Consider the following 17,260-nt stretch of genomic DNA (forward strand, 5'->3'; position numbering starts at 1 on the left):
GTGATTTTCTTTAAACCTTAAACCAAAAGTATCCCATGAAGTCTTCTTAAAACCAAACATTAGTTTAGCTTCAGTAGTAAAGAATTTCTGCCTTGAACACCGTGCTCTTTCAAGATCTACCTATATAGGATCATACCGACAATAGCAACTCAAAAGATCGGACAGGAAACTTTAGGGGTAGTGAGTTTATGTTAATGGGGGAGGAACAACTCAGAGAAGGGGTGTGAGAATGGCTGTAATCAATGCCACTGAATTGTACATGCAGAAACTGTTGAAATGGTGTATGCTTTGCTACATATGTTCTCAACAAGAAAATAAAAAAATATCTGCAAAGAAAAAAAAAAAATCACTGGTTTTCAAACTATGTTCTCCTCACCAAAACAGTATTATAAAAAAAAAAAAGAAAAATTTTTCTTTTTTTAAAGAACACAAAATTGAAAACAAGTTAAATACCCAATAATAAAGCAACTGATTAAGTTAAATTGATATATTCATAAAATGTAGTAAGTTAGCCACTGTTGATGATATTTTCTTAAATTTTATAGAATAACTTTTCCTTATGTTATTAGTGTTAAAAAGAAATAATAGTATAGGCATCTTCTTATCTTCCATATAGTTTTTTTTAATTAAACTTTTCATTTCGAGATAATTACAGGTTCACATGCAGTTGTAAGAAACAATACAGAGAGATTCCAATACACTCTTTACCCAGTTTTCTCCAGTGGTAACACCTTGTGGAATTATAGTACAGTATCACCGAACACTGATACAGTCTACCGATCTCATTCACATTTTCCCACTTCTACGTGTACTCATTTGTGTATGTGTATATATTCAGTACTACGCAACTTTACCATACATACAGGTTCATACATTCACCACCCAGTCAAGACACTAAACAGTTCTAACACCCCAAAGATCCCTCCTATTGCCCTTTTATAACCATACTCATTTCTCATCCCTATTTCCTTATAGCTTTTTTGTATTTTCCATATTTTAAACAATTGTGTGTTCATTCAATGCATCTTTATTACATCTAAACCAAAACAAACTCACTGCCAACAAGCCGACTCTGACTCACAGCAACCCTGCAGGACAGAGCAGAACTGCTCCACAGGATTTCCAAAGAGCAGCTGGTGGATTCGAACTACTGAGCTTTCGGTTAATAGCCGAGCTCTCAACCACTTTGCCACCAGGGCTCTTTTTATTACACTTCTACTGCAAAAGACCACTCTAAAATCTTAAAAAGCTAAGATGTCATTTTGATGATTAAGGTGCACCTGACCCAAGCTATGGTATTTTCAATCACCTCACACGCATGCAAAAGCTGGACAACGAAAAATACCAGTAAATAAATTAAAAAGAAAAAGGAAGCCCAAAGAAGAACTGATACATTTGAATTATGGTGTTGGCCAAAAATATTGAATATACCATGGACTGCCAGAAGAACAAACAAAACTGTCCTCGAAGAAGTACAGCCGGAATGCTCCTTACAAGTGAGGATAGCAAGACTTCGTCTTACTTGCTTTGGACATGTTATCAGGAGGGTTCAATCCCTGCAGAAGGACATCATGCATGGTAGAGGGTCGGAGAAAAGAGGAAGACCCTCAAAGAGATGGACAGAGTGGCTGCAACAATGGGCTCAAACAGCTACTATTGTGAGGATGGCACAGGACCGGGCGGCATTTCATTCTGTTATACATAGGGTCACTATGAGTCAGAGCAGATTCAACAGCACCTAACAATATCAACAAGTGCCAGGCCCTCTTCTTTGTATGCAATTCAAACAGCATGTATTAACTATATTTTCCAGTTTGTAGAAGTAATTTTTTAAGAGATAAGGTTTTTTTTTTCTTTTAACCCAATTTTAAAATAGAAATATGGAAAAACTCAACTAAAAGTATTACTAATTACAAACACACTTTAGGAACAAAAATAATGTGTGGTTTGAATAATTCCAAAAAAATTCCGGTATTAAACACAGAACATTTCAGTAGCATATTGTCATAATATGATTAGCTTTCAGATAAATTTAGATAATAAAATCACACTAACTTCTGAAGAAAGCTTAATAATAAAGGTTTATACTCTTCACTTATAATTCAAACAAGTAAAAGGATTTAGTGGATTTTCTTCCAATAAGTTTTTACATAGGGTTTTATGCAAAAAGGCTACTCTACAGATACAACTCAAGACAATGAGGTATTCAGACAATTAATTGAACAAATGTCTACGAAGTATCCACATTAAAAAGTCTGTTCTTCAAAAGACATTATTAAGAAAACGAAAAGACAAGGCACAGATTGGGAGAAGATATTTGCAAAACACCAGATAAAGACCTGTATCTAGAATTAAAAACAAAACAAACAAAAAACTCCAACTCAATATGAATTCAAACAACTCACTAAAAGAAGAGCAAAAAATTGATAAGCACCTTACAAAAGATATACAAATGGCCAATAAATACATAAAAAGGTGCTCAACATCATTATCCACCAGGAAAGTGCAAATTGAAACCACATGAGATACCACTACACACCTACTAAGCCAAGCCAGCTGCCATGAGGTGGATTCGGATTCATGGCGACCCCACGTGTGTCAGAGTAGAACTGTGCTCCATAAGGTTTTTGATGGCTGATTTTTAGGAAGTATAAAACCAGGTCTTTCTTCCAAGGAGCCTCTGGGTGGACTCAAACCTCTAACCTTTTGGTTTGCACCAGAGCATGTTAACAATTTGCACCACCTAGGAACTCCTTAAACCCTCTTACATAGCTAAAATAAAGCAGTTTTTAATAAGATAAAGATTAACAATACAAAGTGCAGGCAAGACTGTGGAGCAACCACAACTGTCACACGCTGCTGGAAGAATGCAAAATGGTACCTCTAGTCTGGAAAACAATTTGGCAATTTCTTGCAAAGTTAAACAGAACACTTATGGTACAGATGATAAATATAACCTAGCAATTCTTCTCCTACATATTTACCCAAAATAAATTAAATCATCTGAATGCTCAAAGACCTGTATGCAAATATTCAGCACAGTTTTGTTCATAATAGCCAAAAACTGAGAACTCAAATGTCCACCAACTGGTGAACGAATAAACAAATTCTATTATATGCTGCAATGAAAAGGAACAACTGCCAATACGTGCAATACGGATAGATCCCAAAAGCATTACACAAAGTGAAAAAAGCCAGACATAAAAAAATGACAGAATTCTACTTACATGACATTCTGGAAAAGAGAAAACCATAAGAACAGAACTCAGATCAGTAGTTGCCAGAGGCTAGGGGAGAAATGACTACAAAGGGACATGAAGAAATTTTTTGGAGGGAAAGAAACATTCTATATCTTGTGCTAGTGGCTACACAAATGTACACATTTGTCAGAACTCATCGAACTGTTCACTTAAAAGGGTGAAATTTTATTGTATGTATTGTATGTAAATTATACCTCAATAAACATAACTCAAAAAAAATTATCCAAAGTAAAAACAGTGATACATTTCACTATCAAGATTCTACCCCTTACACAAGCTTCTGGATTTTCTAACTGGGGAAAAAAAAAAAAAAAACTTCCCATTCCCTGATGTAGTTGTGGGAAGGGGAGACCAGGGCCCAAGTGAGCTGAGGAGGGAGTCCATGTGATAGGTAAACAGCCAAAGGTGTTGAGTCTGAGCCCAAGCACTGTGAGGAGGGTGTCAAAACAGAGGGGCAACCTGGCATGGGGCATCAGAATGCAAATAGAGTGAGGAGGATGTCTTCCTCCTCATATGGAGGCAGCCCACTATGGGATGTCAGAGCCTGAGTCCGGTGAGAAATGTGTCCACAAACAGTGGGGAGGCCGACACGGGGAGTCAGAGCCAGAGCAGGCGGGGCAGGGGGGTGTCCCTGTATTGGGGGCATCCTGGTATGGGCTATTAAATCCTGCATTTTAAAATGGGTGAGGTACTGGCGGCAGGGAGCAGAATGCGGAATCTGTGCCCCAGCAGGGAGAAGAGGAACCCAGGGATAGGAGGGGGTGGTGGTAGAGACGAAAGATTGATAAATACATTAAGGATAATGGAAGCCAGATTCCTCACCATCAGAGGAAAAAAAAAAGTCAAGTCTGACCAATGGCAGCCCCATGTGTTGCAGAGCAGAACTGCTCCATGTGGTTTTTTTGGCTGTAATCTTTACAGAAGCCAATTGCCAGGCCTTTCTTCTGTGGCACAGCTGGGTGGGTTCAAACCACCAATCTTTAGCAACAACTATCTGCATCACAGAAAATTACAAACATAAAAAGGACACTAGAGTGTCAGACAGAAAACACAGGTATTGGTGTGAACTTTAGTTTTTCAATATACAGACATCCCAAATGCCAAATCCATTGCTACTGAGTCAATTCCAACTCATAACCCGTTATCTATTGCAGTCAAGTGGGTTCCAATTCATAGCAACCCTATAGGACAGACTCAAACCGCCCCACAGGATTTCCAAGGTTTGGTGGGTTAATCTTTAGGCAAGCAGACTGTCATATCTTTCTCACGCAGAGCGGCTGGTAGGTTTGAACAACTGACCTCTCAGTTAGCAGACAAGTGCTTAACCACCACGCCACCAGGGCTCCTTAATATATATACCTCCATAAACAAATAAAGATAAGTAGATGTAAACGTGCATATATGTGTTAGAGTGTGTGTGTGTATATGTATATATGTATATACATATACACACACACACATACATACCCCAGCACTGTCCATTAAGAATGCCTGGTTGGTAGCAGTAACAACTCAACATCAATGAACACCTAACACTGGAATCTTAACTTCTCAATGTTATCCTCCACTAAAAGGAACCAGGGCTCCCTAGAGAAATGGCTGATTCCAGGCTCAGTATAGAAAAAGTACAAGCCCAGAACATTGCTGTGCCAAAAAAAGGCTGTGCCAAAAAAGGGCATGCTCAACGAATGATGGGGACATGTCATAAGGACACAGGAGCTGGCTGAGTGGACTCTCACAGGCCAAATCCAAATAAATAGTAACAAAATTATCAACTGAAAAAACAGAAAGCCAAGAATCCATACAGACATTAATGAATAAATGCATACACTATAAGTTTGATGAGGAACAAGGTATTTACATAGGTTCAAAGTACTCCTCCCAAAAACTATGTATTAATTGTTGTTGTTGTTGTTGCTAGCTGCCGTGGAGTTGATTTCTACTCATGGAGTCAATCTCCACTCGTATAGATAGAAAAATAGTTTTGTTTTGTTTTGTTTTGTTTTCTATCTATACGCAACTATTAAATGTTAATGGACAGGCTGAAATTGCGCATCATCTGGAAAGACGCAATGAGAGTACGGCATCACTTCCGTGATATTCCTGCCCAAATGCAAAACTTGTATCTAATTCTGAAGGAACAGATGATCCCAAACTGAGGGTCATTCTACAAAATAACTCATCTGTAATCTTCAAAAGTGAAAGGTCATAAAGTCAAGAGAAGATGAAGGAACTGTTTCAGATTGAAAAAGACTAAAAAGACACGACAAATAAAGGCCACATGAAATTCTGAGCTGGACCCTCCAGTAGAGATTAATGGCAAAATCAACAAAACTTGAAGCGATCTGAGAATTAGATGGAGCACGGTATCAGTGTTAATTTCCTGATTTTGACGATCACATTGTGATTATGTAGGAGAATACCTTGTTTGTAGAAAATGCACATTATGGGATGACAGGGCATCTGGTCAACAACTTACTCTCAAGCGCTTTAAGGGAAAAAAGTTCTCTGTACTGTACTTTCAACTCTTCTGCAAGTTTGTGATTAGCATTGCAAATTTTTTTTAAAGTAGAGGGAAATAACGTAACTAAACACTAAACAAGTGTGGTCATTTAGCTAAAAGCTAAATAGTGTGGTTCTCCACACTGTTAATCTCAGTAGGAAAGACACCATGCTATGCAAAATTACTAGAAAATAATTTGAAATTTTGAAGCCAAAAATTATAGTCAACCCCTTCTCTTAAAATATGACCCCAGTCAGGTCATGAGGGAAGATGAAAGAATGTAAAGGTTCCCAGTGAATAAAGTTATTAAGGAGAGACCAGAACAATGGTATTCTGGCACTACTAATGGCTGTAACCATCAGCAAAACAAAATCTCAGCATCTCCTCTGAAAAATGAAAGGACTGTATGGCTGGTATTTAAAATTCCTTGTAAATGTGAGACTAGGATTACCCAGAAATAAAAGTGCTTCCCTAGCTCAACTTGTTATTATATTACGCTTCTCTACATACAAATACAAAAATAAACGTGCATGAACCCTGTGGAAGTCCAGCGATTAAAGTGTAAACTGCAATACATTTGCCAAATTGTTCCTTATGAAAAAAAAAATTTTGTGACACTGCTCCACGAATGAGCGAAACACACTAAAGTGAAACAAGATCACTCTCAGGGGTCAGCTGGCTGTCCTTACTTAAAAGATAGTGTTCAGACTCGTTCTGAAATGACCATCACTTTTGTCCTAAAAGAACTTCCTAGAAACGTTTAGAAGTGGACGGTTCCTCTCCCATTCCCAGGCATCAACCGTTCACTGGGGCGGTTACTAGGCCCCGGACAGAGCAGGGATGAGTTAGCACGGGACTCTCAGCACTTCCTTTTGGAGAGGACAGCCCCCTACGTCACTCGTTACTCGGGATGCAGGACAGAAGTTTATCCCCGAGCAACTTAGCACAGTTGGCTCCCTGTAGTGGGGTTAGACTCCCAGGCCCATTCCCGCCCGCACCAGGGCGCTGCCCCTGGTACCAGGCCCCCTCCACAGAGAAGGTCGCGGCCCCAGACTCGCCCCTAGCTGGCCCAGCTGGTCCGCCCCGGCCCGGGTGGACACGGCCCCGGCCCCTCCCCCTCCCCTCCCCCTCCGCCCTCCCCCTCCCCTCGTGCCGGTCCTCACGCCCACCGAGAGGCTCAGCCCCGCCGACAAGGCCGACGCCGACAGAGCGCTCCGCCGCGGCCGGGCCCGGCCCTCTCCGCCTCCCGTTCGGGACGCCCGGCCCCGCAGAGCCCACTGGACAGCTGTCGGGGGGCGGGGAGGCCGGGGGCGGCGCCCGCCCCACACCCTTACCTGGCTTCTCATGGTCGTAGCCTACCACGATGAAGTAGTCGGCCAGCCGGGCCATGGCCGCCGCCGCCGCTCCCGGGAAGCGGGTCCCCGTCGCCGCCCACGCCGCCGCCGCCCATCCGGCCCGGGAGGGCTCAGCATTTTCCCTGCAGCTGCAGTAGCGGCAGCAGCGGCACTTCAGCCATGTTTGACAACCGAGGCGCGCTCTGCGCCTGCGCCGCGCCGCGCGCCCGCTCCTCCCCGCCCCCACGCGGGCTGGCCCGGTGGCCCCGAGCCGGGGCGGTGAGCCCACCCCTGCCGTCTGCAGGCCGCTGGGAGCGCGGGGCTCGGGGAGTGGGCGGCCGGGCGTGTCCCGCCGCGCGCTGCCACCGCAGCTGCCAGAGGTGGTGTACTTGGAGGCCTGGCTGCCGCTTCACGACCCACCTCCCCTCCCCTATTTTTCCTAAAACAGGGGGTTCTTCCTCTTGTAGCCTTTCTGTTTGGATCTGCGAAGAAGGGACGGGGAGGGTTGGGGGACCCCTTGTAAAGTTTGCCTCTTCCTCTACCCCCCCTCCCCAAAAAGAAGATTCTCCCGCCCTCAGCTGGAAGTATGGAATTTGCCCCGCCCGGGCTTTCGCTGCACGTTTCCTGTTTATGTTGTGTGGATGGGAATTTTAGGAACATGCCACGGAGCAGGCTGGGGGAAGGGGGAGACTTTGGCGCAATCTTCACGGGCGCCGCGGCTGCAGTGGTGGGTGGGTAGGAGGCGGTCGGCATGGGCTTCCCCCTGAGCGCCTGGGGGAGCTGGATTCCACTCAGCAAGGCGGCATCCCCGGGATCCTCCTGGGCTGGTCCTCCGGAGGCCGAGGGAGGAGGCCTGTCTTCCCCGGGGAACCCCGCCCGTCTCGGCTTTCTCTCCTAGCAGCGGTCCTAGGGCTCTGGCACACGGAGCAGGTGGTGACTTCCAACTTCGCCGATCAAACACGCAATAAAATGAATTAATGGTTCTCGTCTAGGTCGCTTAGTTTCCTTCCTGCACCTCTTATCGATCATTTTGCTTTTGCCTAGATGGACACCATGAGCTTGCTTTGCCATTTGTTAGTACTGTTAAAAATAAAATCATGTATTAATTCAAAAGACTAACAAAATATTTGATTGTTAATAAACAATTTACAAATTGGAGAAACCTTATTCACGCAAAAGAAACCAATTCCAGAGAATGGAGAGTTCACAGAGACTTAAATAACTTTTGCTTGAAGAATACAGGTTTCCATGATGATGTATTTAATGGCTACTGAGTTAACATTAAAAAGGTAATTTCATGGAAGAAATACCCCTCCACCCACCTGCAGTCCCGAGACCTCCAGAAATTGAAATTAAAGAATCCAGAGTCTTTCTCATTTAATCACAGGTTAATGGTTATATTATGGTCTGCTCGTTGAAGAGCCATTTTGAGTGAGAAAGAAAAAACTGCTGGCAGATCCATAGTGGGTCAGGAATTTTTACGTTCCTGCATAAGAAAAGCCCTCTTGAAATAAAAGTAAAATACCTGTTTTTAATATAAATTTGATTTTGCAGTACCTTACGAACTTTTAGTAGCAGAGTGTTACAGGTAAGTGATAGACTAAAGTTTGAGGAATCTTTATCGGTTAAAGTGTGATTATCTTCGTGGTGGCTTATCACTAAACCAAAAAACCAAACCTGTTGCCGTGGAGTTGATTCTGACTCAAAACGACCCTAAAGGGGGTTTAGACTCATAACATTTACATGTAAGAGCTCTTGCAAAGCATGGTGAACGTTTAAAAAAAAAAAAAAAATACCTTAGAGTAGAATCCAATACATGGTGACCACCATGTATGTTAGCGTGGAACTGTACTCCTGGGGTTTTCAATGGCTGAGTTTCAGAAGTAGATTTCCAGGCCTTTCTTCCAAGGTGCTTCTGGGTGGACTCCTACCTTTGCACTACCCAGAGACTCCTTCCTTATATTGTAGGTGCTTAATAATTTTAATGAGTGAATATGCAGTTTTCCCCCAACTACTATCAGGAAGCTGCCTTAGCTGGAACTCTGGACTGGAGTCCAGAGATTGGTACCTCTGTTGCTGCAGGATTTCTCTGATTGACCATTTCCCCCTCCCTGTGCCATACTTTCTTCATCTACAGATTAAGAGGGTTTGGCTGAAAATACACAAAAGGAAGACTTTAACTCCTGGAGCTCATTTGTAAATTGCTAATGGTCAAAATGAACTACCCTGGTGGCAGACGTGAAAGGAGAATAGATTGATCTTGACAATAATTAAAATTAAAAAAAAAAAAATCACACTTCCTTATAGAAATCATCTCTATAACTTTCCTGAATGCTCATCATCCAACTTGATCACTTTCGGTAAAGAGTAAACTTACTTCCTTGGGAGGCAGCCCGTTCTACTGCTTAACAGCTCTGTTGTTAGAAAGCTCTTCCTTATTATGTCGTAGTTGTCCTCCTGTAACTTCCCCTGACTCGGCTCTCTGAAACTACCCACAGAACATAGAATCTATCTTTGTATGAGAGTCCTTCAGATTTTTAAGACAGCTCTCATGTTCCTTCTCCCTTTTACTTCTTTTTTTGATTGAGGTGAAATTCACATATAAAATTAACCATTTTAAAGTGTGCAATTCAGTGGCATTTAGTATATTCACAGTGTTGTACAATCAGTACTTCTGCCTAGTTCCAAAACATTTCCATCACCCCAGAAGAAAACCCTGCACCCATTAAGCAGTCACTCTCCATCCTCCCTTCCCCCAGCCCCTGGCAACAACCGATTTGCTTTCTGTCACTGTGGATTTACCTATTCTTGATGTTACATATAAATGAAATCATACAATATGTAACCTTTTGTGCCTGGTGTGTTTCACTTAGTATAATGTGTTAAAGATTTATTCATGTTGTAGTGTGTATGAGTATTGTATTCCTTTTTATGGCTGAATGGAAACCCTGGTGGCATAGTGATTAAGTGCTACAGCTGCTAACCAAAAGGTTGGCAGTTCGAATCCACCAGGTGCTCCTTGGGAGCTCTATGGGGCAGTTCTACTCTGTCCTACGGGTGGCTATGAGTCGGAATCAACTTGACAGCAATGCGTTTTTTGGTTACGGCTGAATAATATTCCATTGTATGTATATACCCATTGCCAGCAAGTCAATTCTGACTCATAGCAACCTTATGGGACAGAGTAGAACTGCCCCATAAGGTTTCCAAGGAGCAGCTGGTGAATTTGAACTGCCGATCTTTTGGTTAGCAGCCAATCTCTTCACCACTGCACCACCAGGGTTCCTGTATGCATATGGCATATGCTTATCCATTCATCTCTTGATAGACATTTGGGTCATTCCCACCTTTTAGCTACTATGAGTAGTGCTACAACGACCATTCCCATACAAGTATTTGCTTGAGTACCTGTTTTCAGTTCTTTGGAGTATATATATACTAGTGGGAATTTCTGGTCATATGAAAATTCTATGTTTAACTTCTTGAGGAACCACCAAACTGTTTTCCACAGCAGCTGCACCATTTTACACTCCCACCAGTAATGCATAACGATTCTAATCTCTCCACATCCTTACCAACACTTGTTCTTTTCTAGGTTATTATTATTACTGCCATCTTAGGAGTCCCTGGGTGGTGCAAACGATTAAAGCACTCAGCTGCTAACCGGGAGCTTGGACATTAGAGTCCACCCAGAGGCACCTCAGAAGAAAGGCCTGGTGATCTACTTCTGAAAAATCAGCCATTGAAAACCCTATGGAGCACAGTTCTACTCTGACGCATGTTGGTGGTGATGGTGGTGGCGGGTGGTGGTGGGTGGTGGTGGGTGGTGGTGGTGGTGGGTGGCGGCGGCGGCGGTGGCGGTGGGTGGTGGGTGGTGGGGGCGGTGGGTGGTGGGTGGTGGGGGCGGTGGTGGTGGTGGCGGTGGGTGGCGGTGGGTGGTGGTGGCGGTGGGTGGCAGTGGGTGGTGGTGGCGGTGGGTGGCGGCAGCGGCGGTGGCGGTGGGTGGTGGGTGGTGGTGGCGGTGGGTGACGGTGGTGGCGGTGGGTGGTGGGGGGGGTGGGGGTGGTGGGGGGTGGTGGTGGTGGTAGAGGAGGATGTGTAAAGGCATCCACTGCATCTGTGCTTTGCTTTTCAGGCAACAGCTGCCAGGCTGCCAAAATTGATAAGCCCTAACAAGGCAGCCTGATTACTGAGGCCGGCTGAAGGCCAGACCATCCCCTGAGATAACCACCATCACCTTTCACCAAAGAGTGAGGGAGTAAAGCTACCCCAGATTTGTTTCACTGAAGGCTGGCAGGAGCAGAAAGGGAGGAAGAGAATGCAACACTATGGTGATGTATACACAGCAGATTTTTTCTTTTTTTGCTTTAGAAGACAAAATGGAGCTGATTACCAGTGAGCATGGCTTATCAGCCCGTAGTTCCTGCATCAAACCTGTCTTGGGGGTAGTGGTTGATCTGTATAGTCATTTCAAGTGCTTCCTGTGGTTAGCCACTACAGTTGAGAGAGGCAATATGAGATTTGACCAAATGTTCACAGACACATCTGGGCCTCTTCAAATTGTCTCTACTAACCCATACCAAGTGAAAGTGAAGAGGACTTGAAGCACTTACTGATGAAGATCAGAGACTACAGCCTTCAGTATGGATTACACCTCAACAGACCCATTGCTGTGGAGTTGATTCTGACTCATAGCAACCCTACAGGACGGAGTAGAACTGCCACATAGCGTTCCCAGGGAGCTACTGGTGGATTTGAACTGCTGGCTTTTCCTTCCTGATACCATGTCCAAACTACATAAGACAAAGTCTCACCATCCTTGCTTCTAAGGAGCATTCTGGCCATACTTCTTCCAAGACAGGTTTGTTAGTTCTTCTGGCGGTCCATGGTATATTCAATGTTCTTCATCAATACCACAATTCAAAGGCATCAATTCTTCTTCAGTCTTCCTTACTCACTGTGAGGATTTTTATTTTGTTTATCCTCACAATTGGACCAGTAAGCAACATCATGAGAAGCAGAAAAAATAGTGAAGTTGTTAGGGATTTCATTTTACTTCGATCCACGATCAATACCCATGGAAGCACCAGTCAAGAAATCAAATGACATATTGCATTGGGCAAATCTGCTGCAAAAGACCTCTTTAAAGTGTTGAAAAGCAAAGATGTCAGTCACTTTGAGGACTAAGATGTGCCTGACCCAAGCCTTAATATTTTCAATCACCTCATGTGGTTGGGAAAGCTGGACAGTGAATAAGGAAGACAGAGGAAGCATTGATACCTTTGAATTATGGTGGTGGGAAAGAATTTTGAATATACTGTGGACTGAGAGAAGAACAAACAAATCTGTCTTGGAAGAAGTACTTCCAGAGTGTTCCTAAGAAGCAAGGATGGCGAGTCTTCGTCTCATGTACTTTGGACATATTAGAGGAGGGACCAGTCCCTGGAAAAGGACATCATGCTTGGTTAAGCAGAGGGTCAGCAAAAGAGAGGAATACCCTCAAGGAGATGGACTGATAAAGGCACTGCAACAATGGGCTCAAGCATAACAACAACTATGAGAATGGTGCAGCTGGGCAGTGTTTTGTGCTATTGTACAACGGGTCACTATGACTCAACAGCACCTAACAACAACAACAACCTATAACAAAGGAAAATGAGTAGATGTGGTGGGAAACTTCCTGATCAGTTGCAGGATCTCCATCCACTCAGTTCCTTAAGCAAAAAATGTGATAATTGTTACCCTTGACACCTTCTTCTCTCTCAGCTCCACATTCATCACTCAGTCCTATTGATCCTACTTCCTAAATATGTTCACTTCTCTCTACTCTCATTGCTACCACATTAGTCTGAGATGCTATCACCCCCCGCGCCCCCCCCCGCCACTTGACTATTGCAGTAGCTTCTTAACTGCTTCATTGGTAGTTTCACACTTTTTATATAGGTAGAATTTAAGGACGAGATTCTGATTTAATAGGCTAGTCGCCTTGTCCTAAAATTAAACTTGTAGAACAAACATACTATTTCTACCTTGAGTATGTATTTGGGGTGTGGGGATGAGGCTTCAGGGGTGAATGTTGGACATTGTCCTGCAGTTGCCTTCACATATGTGATGAGAGGAATGATTGAATCTCGATACTCATTCGAGGTACCCCCTGACATTAGCAGCTATGGTATATTTGGGTGCTGCGAGAGTTTACAGGCTGCTTTTACTATGATTGCATGTTTACTTGGTGAGTAGGACCAGCTACATCATTTGTTGGGTCCAATGCAAAATGAAAATATAGGACCCTCTGCCCCTGTTCAAAAATTAATAAGAATTCCAAAACAGCGACAGCAGGACATAAATCCAAGTACAGGGCCTTTCCGAGCAATGGCCTTGTGGGACTGAACAGATTGCATGTTCATGAAACCAGCTCTGTTCATGCAGTTTAGGGTGGAGTAGAGGAAGGAAGGGGAGGGTGTTAAGGATTATGGGCAGACTATGTTCTCTCCAAGGAGCCCTGATGGTGCAGTAGTTAAGCTCTCAGCTGCTAACCAAAAAGATCAGCTGTTTGAACCCACTGGCCGCTCCTGGGTAGAAAGATAATTGCATCTGCTTCTGTAAAGATTACAACATTGGAAACCCTATGGGGCAGTTCTAATCTGTCCTGTAGTGTCACTAGGAGTCGGAATAGACTCGATGGCAATGGTTTTAGGTCCTCTCCACTCGTTCCAGGGTGTCCCCACTGAGTTGCTTCCCTTCTTGCATTTTTCTAATCACCTACCATATATGTATCATTTAAATATATATATGATTATGTCTCTCCCATCTTCAAACCTTTCAATAGCTTCCCATGTCACCATGAATAAAATGCAAAATCTTTAACATGGCTCAAATGGTCCTACTTACTCTGACCCCAATGACTGCTTTAATCTCATCTCATGCCACTCTTCTCCCTCACCCAATAGATTTCAGCTCCAGTGAAATTGGCCTCCTTTCGTTTCCTTTAATGTACTAAGTTCTTTCCCAGCTCTGAGACTTTTGCACATGCTGTTTCCTCCATTTGGAACATTAAACCAAAAACCAACTACCTTCAAGTCAATTCCAACACATAGCGACCCTATAGGACAGTAGAACTGCCCGATAGGGCTTCCAAGGCTGTATGTAATCTTTACAAAAGCAGGCCACCATGTCTCTCTTCTGTGGAGCTGCTGGTGGATTTGAACCACCAATCTTTGGGTTAGCAGCTGAGCACTTAACCACTGTGCAACCAGGGTTCCTTATCTGGAACATTAGGTTCCCCTAATGGAGCCCTGGAGCCCTGGTGACACAGTAGTTAAGAGCTTGTCTGCTAACCAAAAGGTTGGCAGTTTGAATCTACCAGCTGCTCCTCTGAAACCATATGGGGCACTTCTACTCTGTCCTATAGGGTTGTTATGAGTTGGAATTGACTTGACAGCAAAAGGTTTAATGGAGCCCTGGTGGAGCAGTGGCTAAGCGCTCAGCTGCTAAGTGAAGGGTCACTGGTTCGAACGCACCAGCCACTCCGCAGGAGAAAGATGTCGCAGTCTGCTTTCATAGAGATCACAGCCTTGGAAACCCTATAGGGAAGTTCTACTCTGTCCTATAGGGTCCTTATGAGTCAGAATCGACTTCACAGCAACAGGAGTCTTACCACAGAATCTTACTACTGTTTGTATTTATTCCTATGAGGATTTGTTTATGTCTGGCTACCGCCACCGGACTGGGAGCAAGAACAGTGTTTACACCGATAGGCAAACAGATTATATGCCCTGCACCTAGCACAGCGCTGGGCATGTAATACTTTATTTCTTGTTAAAGGAATGAATGAATTTTCAAATCATGCATAGGAATTGGTTCATTACAATTGTTCTCATCTGATTGTGCAGGATACCCACCAGAAGGCAGTTAGCATGATAGTTGCTATTATTAACACCATTCTCTGTTCCTAGGGATGATCCCAAATGGTCTCTTGTTGTTAGGTGCCCTCAAGTCCATTCCAACTCATAGAGACCCTATGTACAACAGAATGAAAAACTGCCTGTCCTGCACCATCCTTACACTAGTTGCTGTTTGAGCTGATGGTGCAGCCGCTGTGTCATCCCATCTCCTGGAGGGTTTTCCTCTTTTTAAATTTTTTTTGTTGTACTTTAGATGAAGGTTTGCAGAGCAAACTAGTTTCTCATTAAACAGTTAGTACCCATATTGTTTTATGACATTGATTAACCACCCCATGGTGTGTCAACACTCTCCCTTCTCAACCTTAGGTTCCCTACTACCAGCTTTCCTGTCCCCTCCTGCCTTCTAGGCCTTGCCCCAGGGCTGCTGTTCCCCTTTATTCTCATTATTTTTTATGGGCCTGTCCAATCTTCAGCTGAAGGGTGAACCTCAGGAGTGACTTCACTACTGAGCTAACAGGGTGTCGGGGGCCATACTCTCAGCGTTTCTCCAGTCTCTGTCAGGCCAGCAAGTCTGGTCTTTCTTTTTGAGTTAGAATTTTTTTTTTTTTTAATTTGTATTGTGCTTTAAGTGAAAGTTTACAAATCAAGTCAGTCTCTCATACAAAAATTTATAGATACCTTGCTATATACTCCGAATTGCTCTCCCCTCAATGAGACAGCACACTCCTTTTCTCCATCCTGTATTTCCATGTCCGTTCAGCCAGCTTCTGTCCCCCTCTGCCTTCTCATCTCCCCTCCAAACGGGAGCTGCCCACATAGTCTCCTGTATCTACTTGATCCAAGAAGCTCACTCCTCACCAGTATCATTTTCTATCTTATACTCCAGTCCAATCGCTGTCTGAAGGGAATGGTTCCTGTCTTGAACTAACAGAAGGTCTAGGGACCATGACCTCTAGTCCTTCTAGTCTCAGTCAGACCATTAAGTCTGGTCTTTTTATGAGAATTTGAGGTCTGCATCCCACTTCTTTCCTGCTCCCTCGGGGGTTCTCTGTTGTGTTCCCTGTCAGGGCAGTCATCCGTTGTAGCCGGGCACCATCTAGTTCTTCTCGTCTCAAGCTGATGTAGTCTCTGATTTATGTGGCCCTTTCTGTCTCTTGGAAACCCTGGTGATGTAGTGGTTAAGAGCTAAAGCTGCTAATCAAGAGGTCGGCAGTTCAAATCCACCAGGCAATCCTTGGAAACTCTATGGCGGAGTTCTACTCTGTCCTGTAGGGTAGCTATGAGTTGGTAATCTACTTGACGCAGTGAGTTTGGTTTGGTTTTTGGTTTCTGTCTCTTGGGCTCATAATTACTTTGTATCTTTGGTGTTCTTCATTCTCCTTTGCTCCAAGTGGGTTGAGACAAATTAATGCATCTTAGATGGCCGCTTGCTAGTGTTTAACACCTCAGATACCACTGAGTTACAATTTCATTCTGCATTTTTCCCCAGCTCTGTCCGGAACCGTCTATTGTGATCCCTGTCAGAGCAGTCAGTGGTGGTACCTGGGCACCATCTAGTTGTACTGGGCTCAGTCTGGCAAGGCCGTGGTAGATGTGGTCCATTAGTCCTTTGGACTAATCTTTCCTTTGTATCTTTAGTTTTCTTCATTATTCCTTACTCCCGAAGGGGTGAGACCAGTGGAATATCCTCGATGGCCACTCACAAGCTTTTAAGACCCTAGATGTTACTCGCCACAGTAGAATGTAGAACATTTCCTTTATAAACTGTTATGCCAGTTGAGCTAGATGTTCTCCGAGACCATGGTCCCCACAGCCCTCAGCCCACCAATTCAGTCCCTCAGGGAGTTTGGACGTATCTACAGAGATTCCATGACCTTGCCTTGTACAAGTTATGCTGACTTCCCCAGTGTTGTGTATTGTCTTACCCTTCACCAAAGTTACCACTTATGTATTGTCTAGTTAGTGTTTTTCCAAGTTTTTTTCCAATTCCAACCCCTCCCCTCCCTTGAAACCATAAAAGATTGTTTCTTTTTGTGTGTAAATCTTTTCATGAGTTTTTACAGTAGTGGTCTCATACAATATTTGCCATTTTGTGATTGACTTATTTCACTCAGCATAATGCCCTCCAGATTCATCCACATTATGAGATGCTTCACATATTCATCACTGTTGTTTATCGTTGCTTAATACACCCTTGTCTGTATGTGCTACAGTTTATCCAATCATCTGTTCATGGGCATCTAGGTTGTTTCCATCTTT

The 17,260-nt window shown here is 43.7% G+C and overlaps 1 protein-coding gene across 6 annotated transcripts in view; it reads right to left on the reverse strand.

Annotated features, from left to right (window-relative positions):
* The window catches only part of SBF2 (SET binding factor 2), a 519,656-nt gene extending 512,014 nt beyond the window's left edge, over positions 1-7,642 (reverse strand). For 3 of the 6 annotated variants that reach the window (XM_049890356.1, XM_049890355.1, XM_049890357.1), the window contains exon 1: positions 7,098-7,642. Coding sequence is in view for 2 of the 6 variants with exons in the window: in XM_049890360.1 (XP_049746317.1) it covers positions 7,098-7,152 (55 nt within the window). In the remaining 4 variants the exon portion in view is untranslated. The remainder of the gene's footprint in view (positions 1-7,097) is intronic. The other 3 variants (XM_049890360.1, XM_049890354.1, XM_049890359.1) reach the window with 2 other exon arrangements.
* Between the last annotated feature and the right edge of the window lie 9,618 nt (positions 7,643-17,260).

This window comes from Elephas maximus, chromosome 7 (assembly GCF_024166365.1).
Source record: "Elephas maximus indicus isolate mEleMax1 chromosome 7, mEleMax1 primary haplotype, whole genome shotgun sequence".
Lineage (NCBI taxonomy): Eukaryota > Metazoa > Chordata > Mammalia > Proboscidea > Elephantidae > Elephas > Elephas maximus.